A 13,975-nucleotide genomic window follows, 5' to 3' on the forward strand; every position below is an offset into this window, starting at 1 on the left:
AGCTGATTTGTGTTTCTTTTCGAACAGGGACCAGGGCCTTTGTCACTCCTTGGGTTCCCAGGTTTCAAGTTGTTCTAGAATCCACAGCTTCATGACAGGCTCTATAGTGCTTTAGAAAGTAAAGTCTTAGCCTGGGACACTAGCACTCGTGGCTTTTTTCCAGGGTTCACTGAGCTGTCTCTTTCCCTCTCTAGTCTTGATTTCCTTTTCTGGGGAGAGTTAGTTGTTGGCCTCAGTCCCGAGATAGAGGTTGGAGGCAGGGAGGACTGAAGGCAGGGGCAAGAGGAAGATGGGAGGAAGGGGCCCAATGCTACCACAGAGGTAGGGGTCCCGGGCCAGGGCTGCCACTTACCGGATGGTGATTTCAAAGATCTGGTTCAGTTTGCTCTGCAGCAGTGATGCCTAGACACAAGCAGAGGGACGTGAGTTGGGGCTCCGCGCAGCTCTGTCCCCAGCTCACCTGTTCAGAGTGTGCACTGAAGGGACAGGCAGTGCAGCGTCAGGAGGAGAACAGTGGCTGCTTGTTCTCAGCGCTCGTCTGTGGGCCCGGCCTGTGGGTTCAAGTCAGGCAGAGCCACCCCATGCAGCACAGAGGCCTGGAACACCAGGACTTCCGGCGGCAGTTCTTTAAGGGCCCTTCGCCCCTACAAGTGGGGCAGTCGGGTCTGCTGGGCACGGCGCCAGGAGGCCCATAGCTGGTTCCAGCGTTTTCCTTAACTCCCAAGAAGCAGCTGTGCAAAAGTGGTGGGGTAGGGCACATGCTCTTTCTGGTCCCTTCTGGCTCCAGTTGAGTCCATGGACACAGAGAGTGAGTTGTACATGTGTTCAGTAACTGGGTCTCGACTCTGAGCTCGTGAAACGAGCAGCATCTAACTCTTGAGGGGGGATAAGACGTTAGGATACTATGGCCTGCCCCCCATCTATATTATACTTACACATGATATGAACTATATATTATATATATAATAGAATAGAAAATTACATATATTTTTATTGAGAGGGGAAAGTACAATCAAATATGAGTTATTTGCAAATTCTAAGATGAACACTGTGACTAACAAATCCTGGCATATAAAATGAATTTCAAGAAATGCTTGTGCTCTTCCCGTAAGTATTGCCATGAGCCTTCGTTCTACTTGTGTGGCACCCTCTCTTTCAAATCTCTTTTCCAAGGCTGGCAGTTCCATTCCCCTTGCCCGGAAATGGGTCCTGTTGCAAACACTGGCCATCTTTCCTTCGCCATGGCCCCTCCCCCATCACTGAGTACCGTGATGGTCATAATGGCACTAACCTCGCAGAGTTGTCATGAGAATGAAATCAACTAATCAATGCATAGTATGTGCTATTTACGTACTTGTACTTGCTATTATGAGTACAATCATTATAATCTGTTTGATATAGGAGCTGCTGAGGCCGGGGCTTCTTCCTTACATGAAAATTGTGAGGTCTGGAGCAGTGTATGACTAATCAAGTTTTTTGGTTCATGGGGAAACAATGCAGTGCCAGGCCGCTGTGGGCATCTAAATCCTAATTTCTACGTGATAAAAGTGCCAAGATCTCCTAGAAACGCAGTCCTGCCCTGGGCCCAAATCCAGCGTCTCTTTGGTCCCTGAGGACTCACCTCTGTAATGCGTCACTTACCCGAGCGCCGCAGTGTGCTGCAATCTCCTCGAAGGGCGCCTTCTGGAACTTCTCCACCACCTGCCGCCGCCGTTCACGCTCCTGCTCCTCGACTGCCACACTGTCCACTGCAGCACAGAGAGCCAGGTCACGCCTTAGGTCCTGCCCCACTCATGTGGGGTAGGGGTGGAGAAGACGGGAAGCTGGGTGGACTCCTCCAGGGAGCTCTGTCTGTGACTGAAGCTCGGGCTGTCTCCCGTGCTATGAATAGGGAGCAGAGGCATGGAGGGCCCGGTGCCATTGCACAGTCCCAGGAGGGCTAGACCGTTTCCTGATTTTGCCTGAGGGCTCAGCCCCCTTCCTTGTGTCAGGGTTTGAGAAGTAGTTAAGTGGTCTCTTAAACTGGGCTTTTAAAGCCTCAAGTAGCTACACTGCCGCAAGGAATACTCTGGGGGTAATTTGAAAAGGGACATCAACAATAGAAAAGCCACACAGCACAAAAGCCAGCACAGAACCCCTGTGGCAGAGCAGTCTAAGGCCACTTAGGCTTCTACATAGTCCTCTTGGTCTCCAAAACGAGTTAGAAGAAAAGGGGAGGGGTCTCAAATATGTCCATCACACTCTGTTTAAGAAGGGGAGGAGTGTGTACATTCAGAAAGTACCATCAATGACAACAAAGGTAAAAAATGGTTTGGCATTTGAAGGCATAATTTGTCATCAGTTATCAGAAAAATTCTCTTATTCAGAATACTTTATTGCTCAATAATTCAGACAGAAGAGGTAATACTGCATATTAAAATCTATTGCCATTAAAGAAATAGTAATATGATTTGTTCTTAATATTTCTCATTGATCAACTTGTTCTTTTGTATCATATTCTACCAAAAAATAGTCAAAATATTTATACAAAATTACTTTTTACCTGACTGGCTGTAACCCTCAGTGGATTACTTTTAAAGGTAGCAGAAAAAGGGTTACCTGACCCAGGGTCCATGGGGCAACACTACTGATCCTGGAGAGCAGGACTTTCACTTGGAGCTTTGGTAGTTGTGATGAATTTAGGTAGCGGACGCCAGCAGCCCCTGCCCTCACATCTGTCACCGCCAGAGGGCAGCAGGTGGGGCTGCACATACCCGCCTGGCCTCCCAGGACCCAGCCCGCCAATCAAAGCCCCCTGCCTCCCACTTACCAATGGCCTTCTTTAGGGTCTCATAGGTGATCTCCTCAGCAGGCACTCGCTGCGGGAGAGGGAACAGAAGTGTTTAGAAAGGTGGAGCGTGGGAGGGAACAGAGGGGAGAGGGGAGCCTTGGCATTCTCAGTTAGTGGGCAGCCTTTTACTTCGTAGCAAAACGTCTTGATGGGCAGAAACTCGCCCAGGACACCCACATTCTCAGCAGGGTCTCTGGAAGCTCCCCAAGAGCAGGGAGGTGGCAGTGGGGAGGCTAAGTCCTTATCAGAGTCTCACTTAAAAGGACTCATTGTCCCCTCCCCTAACTTGTCCCATTAAGCCCAGGAAAGCTGTGCAATTCAAAAAAATCTTCAGAGAACCCAACCGAAAATATTGGAAACAAGAGGAGGCAGTTGGAAAATATAATCTTAAATGTAGATTCCAAGAATTGAATAACGTATTTGAAGACTTACAATATTCAATTACCCACCAAGGTGATTTGAGGGTTAAATAAAGGTAAAAAAGGCTGAGGTTGGTCCAAGGACCTGGGTCACAGGATCTCAGTCCTCTGTAGAGCCTATAAAAGGTGGTGGAAAATAATAAAACCCAAAGAAGGGGGCTCCATGGATGTGTGGCCTGATGTGGAAAGTCAGATGCTGAAAATAGTGAAGGAATTTAGATGAAATTTCAGGAATTCCCCCACTAGACGACCAGCTCCTTACGGCAAGACCCATGATTTACTTATATTCTATCACTTAAACATAATTTAAGTGAAAGAAACAGACTTGGGAGTGCATGGCTTCAATGATAAAAAGTTCAAGAAGTGACATAAGTCAGGCTTGTGGCTCCCTTCGGGGGTGTGGGAGTGGGTGGGTGGGTGGTATGGAGGTGACACTATTGGGCAATGACACTGTTCCATTCCCCGAATCTGGGTGCGACTGCATGGGTACGTTCCTTTTGTGCAAATTCATTGAGCTGTACACTTTTTGATTTGTTTGGAATTCAGTAAATGCTTAAGTGTGAAAGGACAGAGGTGTAGGTATGGGATAAAGTCATTCAACAAATATTAAGTGAGCACCAACTGGTGCAGGACTCTTGGCTAGTCACTCAGTAGAAATGGAAAAAATGTGTTAGCATAGGAATTACTGCAAGAGAGAGCTGCACTGGACTATCATTCACTCTGAGAAGTCATGTTTGTACATTCATCCACCATCCACTGACAGCACCGACCAACATGAGATAGTCACGTGCGAGGCGCTGGGGAACTGTGTGGTAGAACAGAGAAAAGGATGGTCACTGGACGAGAGAGGGGTTCCTGGAGGAAATGGAACACAAGCTGGGTATTGAAGAATAGGTGATTCACGGGAGCAGAGGTGGAGAGGAAAGGTGATTCAGACACCGGATTCCACGCTAGCAAAGACACAGAGATGAAGGCGATGGCATGGGGGGACTGAAAGCAGACTAGTCAGAGTAGGACAGTGGATGTCTGCCAGAGAGGAGGGGGAAATTGAGATAGTAAGGCCAGCCCAGACAATCAATGGCTCTGAATGCCAGACACTGGGTTTGGTATTTGACCAAACCAGCATTGATCAATTCCTCCCTCCCTGTGAGTCTGTCATTTAAGGCTACAGGAAGCCACCACAGGATTCTAGAGGAGGTAAGTTGAAAGTGGAAAGACATGTAGCATGGCAGACACCTGCTTTAGCTACCAGGCCTCTCCTGGGCTGAGCACACACTGGAAGAGGGAAGGGACCCATATTAGTGACTCAGGTCACTGAGGCAGTAGGCAGCTGTGTACTCAGGTAACCATTTCTCCTCTTCCTGCTTCACTTTATTCAATTCCTGAGGGTATCTTAACTCTTGGGAAGAGAGAATCACACTGTGGGGTGGTAGGGGGGAATAACAGCCCACTCACGCCGCAGTCCTAACACATTTGAGGTTCCCAGTCCCTGTAGAGCTGGAAGGGCCTGGAGGACACCTGGTCCCATCTCATTTCACTTCTCCAATTAGCCTGAGTCAGAGCCTCCTTCCTTCCCTGGGAAGGTTCCAGAGAAGCTCTGAAAGGTCCTACACTGGAGGTCTGTCCCAATAAATAAAGAGTTGTGAACGTGGTTGAGGGCATGGTTACAGGAAGGCTTGATTTCGACCCCAGTGACTTCCCCTTGCTCCAGTCACATCTGGGGAACGGCTCAGTGCCCAGGCTGTCCTCACAGCCACACCGGCCCGAATGGGCAGAAAATACTCCCACGCAAGGACCCCACAAGTCTTCTTGTCCAAGATCCACCCAGGTGAGCACCCTTGCTGAGGTTTCCCCGACATTTCTGTCATTTCCCTTAACTGGAAGAGTCACCATTAAAAACTATTAAAAAGTGCCCTGCGTCTTGTGGCTTCAACTCCCTCAGGATTCCTTTCGTCCTCCTCCCTGCCCCTCCCCTATTTCTTTTGCAGTTGAGGGAGTAAATTTGGTATTTCTACTATGATTCCTTTTTCTCCCTTACTTGTGGGTACATCTGCTTTACTTTCTGAGATAGAAGAAATAATGGCAGGGGAGATAACACATGCTAATTTGAACAGAAATTAGATATTCACAGTCCTCTAGAGAAGATGAAAGAGAGAGATCTTTGAGCTGCAGCTTTCTCTTTAGAAAAGCACCTTTATGGGTATATCTGGAAGAAACAGCATGGAAGCTATTCTCACTCTCATCTCTCCTGTTAGGCCTTCCAATTTCCAACGCGAAGCTCATCTGCCTCCACCGTGAATGGGGAATGACAACCGGAAAGTCTTGCAAGAGCGACATTTATGACACCCTCATGGGCGTGTGTGTGAGGGGGAGATGGATACAAATAATTTTTCCCGATGGAAATATCTGATACATATGATGAGAGTCAGTAAGAAAACAAAACTTCCTTTAGAAATTTACTTTCCCTGCAAGCTTAAATGAGATGCGCAGTGAACGGCCTGGAGGGTCGAGGCAGAAGCAGGTCCCCTCCTCTGGGGACACTGGGCTTCCCCAGGACTGTGTACCAGGAAGAGGACACTCACCTCCTCCTTCTCTGGGCTGTTCCTGGATTCCACCTCCACCTGCAGGGAAATGGTTTCTCCAATGCTCTTCCTCTTGGATAAGCGATCCTCATCTGGGAAAGAAGGAGCGAGAAGCTCGGGTTCCCAGCCTTCGGGGCGAGCCAGGATCATGCCCTAATAGTATCTCGCAAGCCCTGCGCCTTTGCCTGGTCTGCAGTCCTCTGAGGGCTCGGTGCACACGACGGTGACAGCTGGAGTTTCTGGAAGACTGTGGGCCTTTGCGGCCCACCTGAGGGTGGTGAGTTATGCTCTGTAGGGCTAGGATTTTGAAATTACTGATGAGCACAAAGAATATGCTTCTGACCAGAAAGCGTGTCTCAACTCCTGTAAGTGTCATCTGCTCACAGCACTAGTGGCTGTCCACCGTGTAGCATTTACTACGTGCATTTGCCCTCATTATTTCATGTCCTTCTCCCACCCACCCTCTAAGGCAGGTATTGTTAATATCCCTATTTCCAGTCAAGGAAACTGAGAGTCAGAAAAGCCAAGGGATGTGTCTAAGATTTTTCGGGAAGTAAGGCACAGAGTACTGGGCCTGATTCTGCAGCCCGTGGGTGGCACAATGGGACCCATCCACAGGCCAGGCTACCTCATGGGCTGGTTACTCCCAAGGATCCTGAACTGATGAGAGGCGGGGAAAGCCATAGGATCTCACCATAGCTTTCCACTGTGTCTTTCAGCTCTTGTGTGACAGCCAAGGGGCCATGGAAGGCAACTGACGTGCCTTACCCTCAGGCCCTCACCTGGCCAAGAAAAGGCAGAGGCAGACTTGGAAGTCCTTGAGCAAAGCTCATACCTGTCAGCTGAGGGACGTAGGGCAGGCAGAGCCTGTCTGAATTGTAGCCACTGCCCCCCAGGACCTCACTGATTTTACTCTGGCGGAAGAGGAACTCAATCACTACTTCATCAAGATTCTGAGACAGCCTGGAAGACAAAGAGGGAAGAGCAAGTGAGAACCATGGATGATTTCCTAATAATTTTCCTTATTATAAAAGTAATAATATTCATATACAAAGTAACAGAGAAGCAAAAGGAAAAAGAATCACCTACAGTCCCACTTTCCAGAGACCACCACGTTTATATCGTGTGCAGGATCTTTCAGTCACATACATTTATGCACACGCACAAACATCACCCCACCCCTACATGCCTGTTCTGTGATATATTGCATATACATCTTATATAGTGAATATTTCATACTAACTGTTCTTTCAAACCTTTGTGGATGGGCTACCAGTTGTCTGTCATGGTGATGGACCATAACTTATAAAGCTATCCCCTATGGTTAGATACTTTGTTTCTTTAGAATATCTTCTCCTTGAGTTCCTCTGATGTTGAAGTAATATTGGCCCACAGACTACAGTCTGAGAATGCCACTTGGATGATGACAGTGTCTTGTCAGGAACGACTCCTCCACAATGTATTTCCATGAGCTTGGCCAAAGCTCCCAGAGGTGGCATCATGTACTCTACAGTACAACACACCGAGATGGCGCAACGTGTGGATTACGGTCAAATGATGGGAGTCAAAGTTGACTCAGAACTTCTGGGCCACAGGCAGGGTCCACTCTTGTCCTTCGAGCCCATAGACGCCTAAGCCCCTGGCCTCAGACCGCCCACCTTCTTACTCAGCTGCCTTGGGTGTCTTGGACCATGTCCTAGGTGTGCTCCTCACCTGGGCCGCTCCACAAACACGTCCTCAGGGAGCATGTATGGAGCGTCTTTCTTCCTGGTCTCTATTACCTGGAGTTTGGGAAGAACCACAGGTTAAGAGCTAAGATCGACAAGGAGAGGGACCTCCAAACAGGCAAATGTAAGAGCTCCCACCCCTCTCAGTGTTTCGTTCCTCCTACAAACTCCTTGGCAGAGCACCCTACAGCTGGGCTTCCGAGGGAGAAACTCAGATCGACAGTAACTGACCAGCCCAGGCGGTCTGCTCACGCTATCCCAATGACACGTCTGCATTAAGTGTCCTCCAAATGCAGGACTTAGCTCCCAAGAGACTGTACTTTCTTGCTCCTGTGACCTATTCCTGTTTTCTCTTTAAACATGAAAAAGGGAGGTGTATCTCTGGCACACTGATACAGAACAGTCCTGAGAACATTTGATGATAGGCTGGGTCTTAGATAGTACCAAGGTATTACTGATAATTTAATTAGATAGTTAATAGCATGGCAGTCATATAAGAAGGTGTCCGTATTCTTTTAGACACTCAAGGTTGAAACGACATGACAGCTGAGATCTGTTTTAAAATATTTCAGCAAAGAAAAAGGAAACAGATGCAGCAAATGGGAGTAAATCTTTATAACTGCTGAATCTGCATGATAGCTATACAGATGTCCGCTGTCCTACTCACACTGCTTTTGTGCTATTTGAAAACGTTCATTACTGAAACATTTTTGAAGTATCTTTAGTCCCACATGACATGAGGGGTGTGTGCGTGTGTGCGTGTGTGTGGGTGTGTGTGTGTGTGTACACACTTCTGGAGGGGGCGTAGCACAGAGCGGTGGGAAGTAGAGAGGGACAGATGGCAGGTGAGGAAGGGTTCTAGGGTGCTTCCTATGCCTGGCCCGCCCCGTTACGTCACGTCACACAGGAAGAAATGCTGCCTCTCGTAACGTCTCACTATTGTCAGTTCTTCCATCAGCCCTTCCTTTAATGCCTAGACGAAGCACAAGGCTCATGCAATTAAGGAAAAGTTCTAGGGAAACTCCAAGGGGAGATCTTCCTGAGCTCTCAGGATCAAGCGGGCATCTCAAGGTCATGAGGACACTGACCTCATGGATGTGCTGGCAGAAGGCAGGCACCGTGGTGAGCTGGCTGATGAGGTTCAGGTAGGCTGCGCCCAGTGCGTAGAGAGCACAGCGGTTGTACACAGGCAAGCTCTCTTCATTGACCTGGGCCAGGTCCTGTGGTGACAACAGAGGGGCCGTTGGAGTGTTCAGCTGACAAACTATACTGGTGCGCCACCCTCCACCCAACCTCTCCCCAACCTTCCTAAGAGATGGCCCCCTGCTTTAGAATAAGCCTTTTGCAGCATTTGCCCCATAATTTCCTGAAAGACACACACCATCCTTATTAAAGCTGAAGTGAATGGCCCCTAGAACAATCCATGAGCTGGAGGCTCACAAATACTTGAGTAGAGAGGCGATGACCTCAAGCCCCCACTTGACAGTTCCAGCTTTTGTGACTTTGACGGTCCAAACCCTCATCAGTAAGCCCACCTCCAGGATGCGGTTTCCTTCACTACAGACCTTGGATGATTCTCGGAGGGCTGGATTGGCTTGATAAGTTGGGTTCACATGTTAAATTGAGAAAGTTGTGGGAGTTGCTAGGGGAATGGGATACAAAGAAATCTCAAATTCTAGAATGAAGACGATCATAGTACCTGGGCTGGCCTTGCAGGATTTAGCACTGCCAAGTAGATGGCCCAAGACCCTCCATTACTGACTTTCCAGGCTTGCCACAATTCAAGATACAATGCTCGCCTGGCTTTATGACCCTGGAGACCTTTGCCTTTGAGGTCTGAAGGATGAACCCCAATGGCTAGCATCCTTGGGAGCAACTTCCACCTGGGCACACCTCGAAATCTAGAGCCCTATGTAGGGCCACTCTGGCTGCCTGAGAGTCACAAGGGATGCTTGTTGAATCTACAGGACCCCAAGCTCAGGAACAGAACTGGGAATATATATATGTGTGTGTGTATATATATATACTTATTTAATAAGTGCTTAAGGTGATTCTGAAGCACAGCCAGGTTTGGGAACCAGACAATTTGCTTTGGGATCGCTCAGGGCTTATGAGCACCCTCTTGGCAATCCTTAGAGTCCCATTCAGACCCTTTGAGAGACTTAAAATACTAGGGGCTAAGGGGCATTTTTGAATGACCCTGCTCCCTGGGTCTCCTTCGGCCTGAGAATTAGGCATTCTTCAGTGGTTCCCCTTATAGGACCACGGTTTGTGGTCTTCGTGGAGGAATGGCCAACCAAGGGTGCGATAGTCCTGGGCTCCAAAACAATTGGGAAGCAGTTGTGACTCAGCACTCTCCTTAGTGCTTGGCCCTCTCGCCCAGTCCCAACCTTGTGTCCTGCCCACACCAGGCCCCACCTGAACAGCCAGCACCAGGCGGATGAGGTCTACCACCACCTCCTCGTTGGCCAGCTCGATGCTGACGAGCGCCAGCAAGCTATACAGCGCCTCGTAATGCTTCTGTATGTTCGTTTCCTCCTTACAGCTCAGGTAGATGTGTCTGTAGAGCTGCTGGGAGTGCTGGAGATGGGGATAAGGGCGGGGGCCAGGCCCCAGTGGGCAGGGTGGGGACAGGAGAGGCAAGGAGGAGAGAAAGACCAATCTGAAGGAGGCAGGACTGCTGAGTGCACCCCACCCCCACCTGGAGGGAGCGGATGCCTTTAAAGCAGACCCCGGTGGACGTGAACACGGGCAGCAGTGCATGTTAAGGGAAGGCTCAGTCCAGTCTAACCCACAGCAGAAGCTGCCCAAGTCCAGCTTGAGGAGCAGCACACGGTCGCTGGCCCTGGTCCCCACTCTGGCCTTGGTGATGACTACAACTGCCTAGAGGGGTCGGCTGCTCATCTTGACTAAGCAAAGTGAAAGAGGGAGGCGGCAGGCTCGGGAGGCAGTGGTCACCAGTGACTCGGGGGCTGGGAGGTCGGACTTCAGAAGGCCTGGCCGCCTGGGGTTCACTGTATCTTGAGGTCACGTTTGCTAACCTTCTTCATGAAGACGGTGTCCTGTCGGGAGCACTTGTCCACTTTCAGCTTCAGGACAGAGATGTCACTGAGGGTACTGGAAGGGGACATGAGAGGCCACCTTAGCCCTTGTGTGAGGCCAGTCTGAGCTCACGTGGTGTCACTGGGTTTTATCCCAATGTCATTAGTTGCATCAAAGCCTCTGGGTGCCCCTCCAGCCCTGGTTCCTAGCCCAGTCGACTTTCTCCCAATTCTCTAGTTCCAATCTCTTTATCTTAAACATTGTTCTAGATTATTTTGTCGCTCACCACCTGAAAACTTCCTCTAGTACTTGTTCTTTACCTCCCAAATCTCCAGTCCATCGCCCTTCTCCCCCAGGTCAATTGCTCTTTCAGTGGCCCCTCCCCTCACAGGACCTCACGGTCAATGCCTGTGATCCGTTCTCTGGTGAGTCTCACTGACTCTCCGAATTGTCCTCCCACCTGCATGTGTGGCCCTATCAGGAGTCTTCTCTCATCACACATCAACAGGAGAGGAGACCCCAAATTCACCTGATAGAAGAGAACTTGTGGCGGTTGCCATGACGATCAATGAAACTGATGAGAATCTCTAGAACGAAGAGCCGGATCTCTGCATCCTCCATGAGGGCAGTGGAGAGGAGGCGGTCAAGGAAGTTGCTGGGAAGTGCTGACATCATGTTGCTGCACTGGAAACCTGTGGACACCTGTGAGGGAGCCCAGGAAGTCTGTGCTTAGGAACGCTGGCCCTCTCAGGCGCAGTGAGGGCACGGACGAGCACCCAGCAGAGCTTGAGTCTGAAGCTTCCATCCTCTCTTGGTATCTCCCAGTCTAGCTCCCTCGGTCCAGATTCCCCCAGTTCAGACCATCATTCTAGGCCCGGATGCCTTAGGCAACTTTTTGAACACGCCAGGGAGGTAACACCCTCAGCTCAGCGCAGTAGACATGTGGATAGATGGCAACAGTGTTCAGGAACAGTAAGTGGTTAAAAGCAAGCAAGGGATGAGCACAAGAGGAGAGCAGGAGTCAGGGAGCCTCTGAACTTACGTTCCAGCCCATCAGGGCACAATGGGTCACCACTCACTGTGAATAAAATGTTTCACTAAGAGCGCGAGCAGTCCCAGAGAAATGGAGAGACAGTGGAAGAACTTACAGCTGGGCTGAGGAATCGGAACCCATGCACATGCATCAAAGAACACACACAGCGTGTGGTTACATCTCTTCCAGCATGGCCACGAAGGGGGGTCTTCTGATTAAAGCCAGTTGGCACAGAAACATCGTACATGATGCCAATGCAACCGGAAGCAGCAAAACATATTTACTGTTATGTCCCTATTGCACACCAACACCTTTGATGATTCAGCAGGCCCTGAAGAATCTGGCAAAGCCTGGAGCCATCCACAGTAAACATCAGTGTTCACTGAAGGGGGATGTATCTGAGTGCACCCCAAAGTGTCACCTTAATAAGATGCCGGGTACAAATTAATGAGGGCAAACTCAGCAAAGAAAAGGCAGGAGTACATAGATGGAGGAGGAAACCAGATGTGGGCAGCATCAGCATGAAAGGCCTTTATAAAAATTGAGTGACATGAAGGTGTGCGTTGGGGAGAGAGAAGGGAAGGCACGAGTGGGAGTGAGGGGGCTATGCACATGGCACGGCTAGAGCAGAGATGAGCTGAGGGATGAGATGGGGAGTCTAGGGAGAATAGGGGGCTGGAGACCTTCCAACATCAGTCTGAAAAGTACAGGCAAACCTAGTTTTATTGTACTTCATAGATACTGCTTTTGTAACAAATAGAGGATAAGACCCTCCACCAGCAAAAAGATTATGACTCGCTGAAGGCTCAGATGATAGTTAGCATTTTTTTTTTAGCAATAAGGTATTTTTAATTTAGGTATGTATTGTTTTTTAGATGTAATACTATTACACATTTAATAGAGTATAGTATAGTATAAACATAACTTTTATATGCACTGGGAAACCAAAAGATTCATGTGACTTGCTTTATTGCTATCTTAGCTGTATTGGCGTGGTCGGGAAGCAAACCCACAATATCTCCAAGGTATGCCTGCATGAAATCTGGATGTACATCAGCTGGTAACTGAGACCTACTCTTTAACGAAGAGCAACATGTGGGGAACAGCATTTCTAGAAAATTCTTCTTGTGGTTGTACTTATGATAGGGGAGGAGAGGTGGAAATAAGAGCAACTAGGAGAATAGTCTAGTTGTGAGACGTCCAGTAGAATATCTCGGGAGCTCGTTAATAATTACAGATTCCGGGACCCAACTCAGATGGACAGCTCAGAATCTGTAGGGAATCTATATTTCAACAAGTTGGTCATGGGAATGGCATTTGAGAACAAGGAATCTAGACACCAGTGATGGCTGCAAAGATATAAAGAGGAGTAATGTAAAACACTGATGAAAGGAAAGATAGCGGCTGGGAGACTGAGGTGGGCACAAGTACCCAGGGGAAATCAGAGCTGGGAGGTCCTTAGAGGGGAAAAAGGGCAGGAATCAACAGTTTCCATTTCAATACAGAGATCGTGTTTGAGTGACAAGGCTATTAGAAGCTGATAAGACACCTTCATGAAAATTAGAAACCGGCACCCTGCCAGCTCTAGATGACCCAGTATTGTGGGTGCCCAGTCTGACTAGTGAGAGGAACATAGGCTGGATTTCAGTCCCCTACTCACCTCTTCTGCTGGGCATATTTGTGCAGTGTGCAACCTTGGCCTTGGTAGGAGGTGCCCCCTGTAGAGGCAGAGCAGGAATGGGGACTGGAGAGGCTCACCTGAAGGAGAGATTTCAGCAGCATAATCTGGGTCAGTCGGTTCCTATTCTCCCTGTAGACCACAGAGACATACATACTCACCAGGATGATCTGGGCAGAGACCCCACACTTGCCTGAGTAGTTCTCCCTTATGATTAGATTCTCTATGAGGCTTATCTGGTTGGGTTAGCAAGGACAGTGAGTTCCAGAGCCAGGAAGAAGACCAGGGAATTAATGGCTCCCCAAGGTGGGAGTTAGTTATTGGAGGGGGGGGGTCAGCCTGAGGAATTGCTGTGGGATCCACGGATCCCTCGAAACGCTGCTGATGGATTTGAGAATAGACCCAGAGAAGAGAGGACAGAACCAGGAAAGTTAAGGTGGAGAAAGGAGAGAGCTGGAAAACATGGGAAGGGGCAGCTGGGGAACCTAGACTGGGAGAAGAGGAAGCGAAGGAAGGTGTGTTGGACTCACCCTGTCTTCCCGGTCTCCATGGGGTGATGCAGGGAAGGCAGTGGGACCTTGCTCATGATGAAAAGGATCACCTCGGAGCGCTGATAAGTGGGCAACGTGCTGGCAAAGGAGCCTGCGGGAAAAAGATGGTGCAG

The 13,975-nt window shown here is 49.1% G+C and overlaps 1 protein-coding gene across 1 annotated transcript in view; it reads right to left on the reverse strand.

Annotated features, from left to right (window-relative positions):
* The window catches only part of EFR3B (EFR3 homolog B), an 80,155-nt gene that overhangs the window by 4,525 nt on the left and 61,655 nt on the right, over positions 1-13,975 (reverse strand). The window contains exons 11-22 of the mRNA XM_081069624.1: positions 13,842-13,953; positions 13,392-13,443; positions 11,130-11,302; positions 10,600-10,675; positions 9,977-10,138; positions 8,647-8,778; positions 7,545-7,612; positions 6,667-6,794; positions 5,832-5,923; positions 2,810-2,858; positions 1,642-1,748; positions 353-402 (exon numbers count right to left, since the gene is read on the reverse strand). Coding sequence (XP_080925750.1) covers positions 353-402; positions 1,642-1,748; positions 2,810-2,858; positions 5,832-5,923; positions 6,667-6,794; positions 7,545-7,612; positions 8,647-8,778; positions 9,977-10,138; positions 10,600-10,675; positions 11,130-11,302; positions 13,392-13,443; positions 13,842-13,953 — 1,201 coding nt within the window. The remainder of the gene's footprint in view (positions 1-352; positions 403-1,641; positions 1,749-2,809; positions 2,859-5,831; positions 5,924-6,666; positions 6,795-7,544; positions 7,613-8,646; positions 8,779-9,976; positions 10,139-10,599; positions 10,676-11,129; positions 11,303-13,391; positions 13,444-13,841; positions 13,954-13,975) is intronic.

The sequence above is a fragment of the Rhinolophus hipposideros genome (assembly GCF_964194185.1).
Source record: "Rhinolophus hipposideros genome assembly, chromosome: 12".
Taxonomy (NCBI): Eukaryota; Metazoa; Chordata; class Mammalia; order Chiroptera; family Rhinolophidae; genus Rhinolophus; species Rhinolophus hipposideros.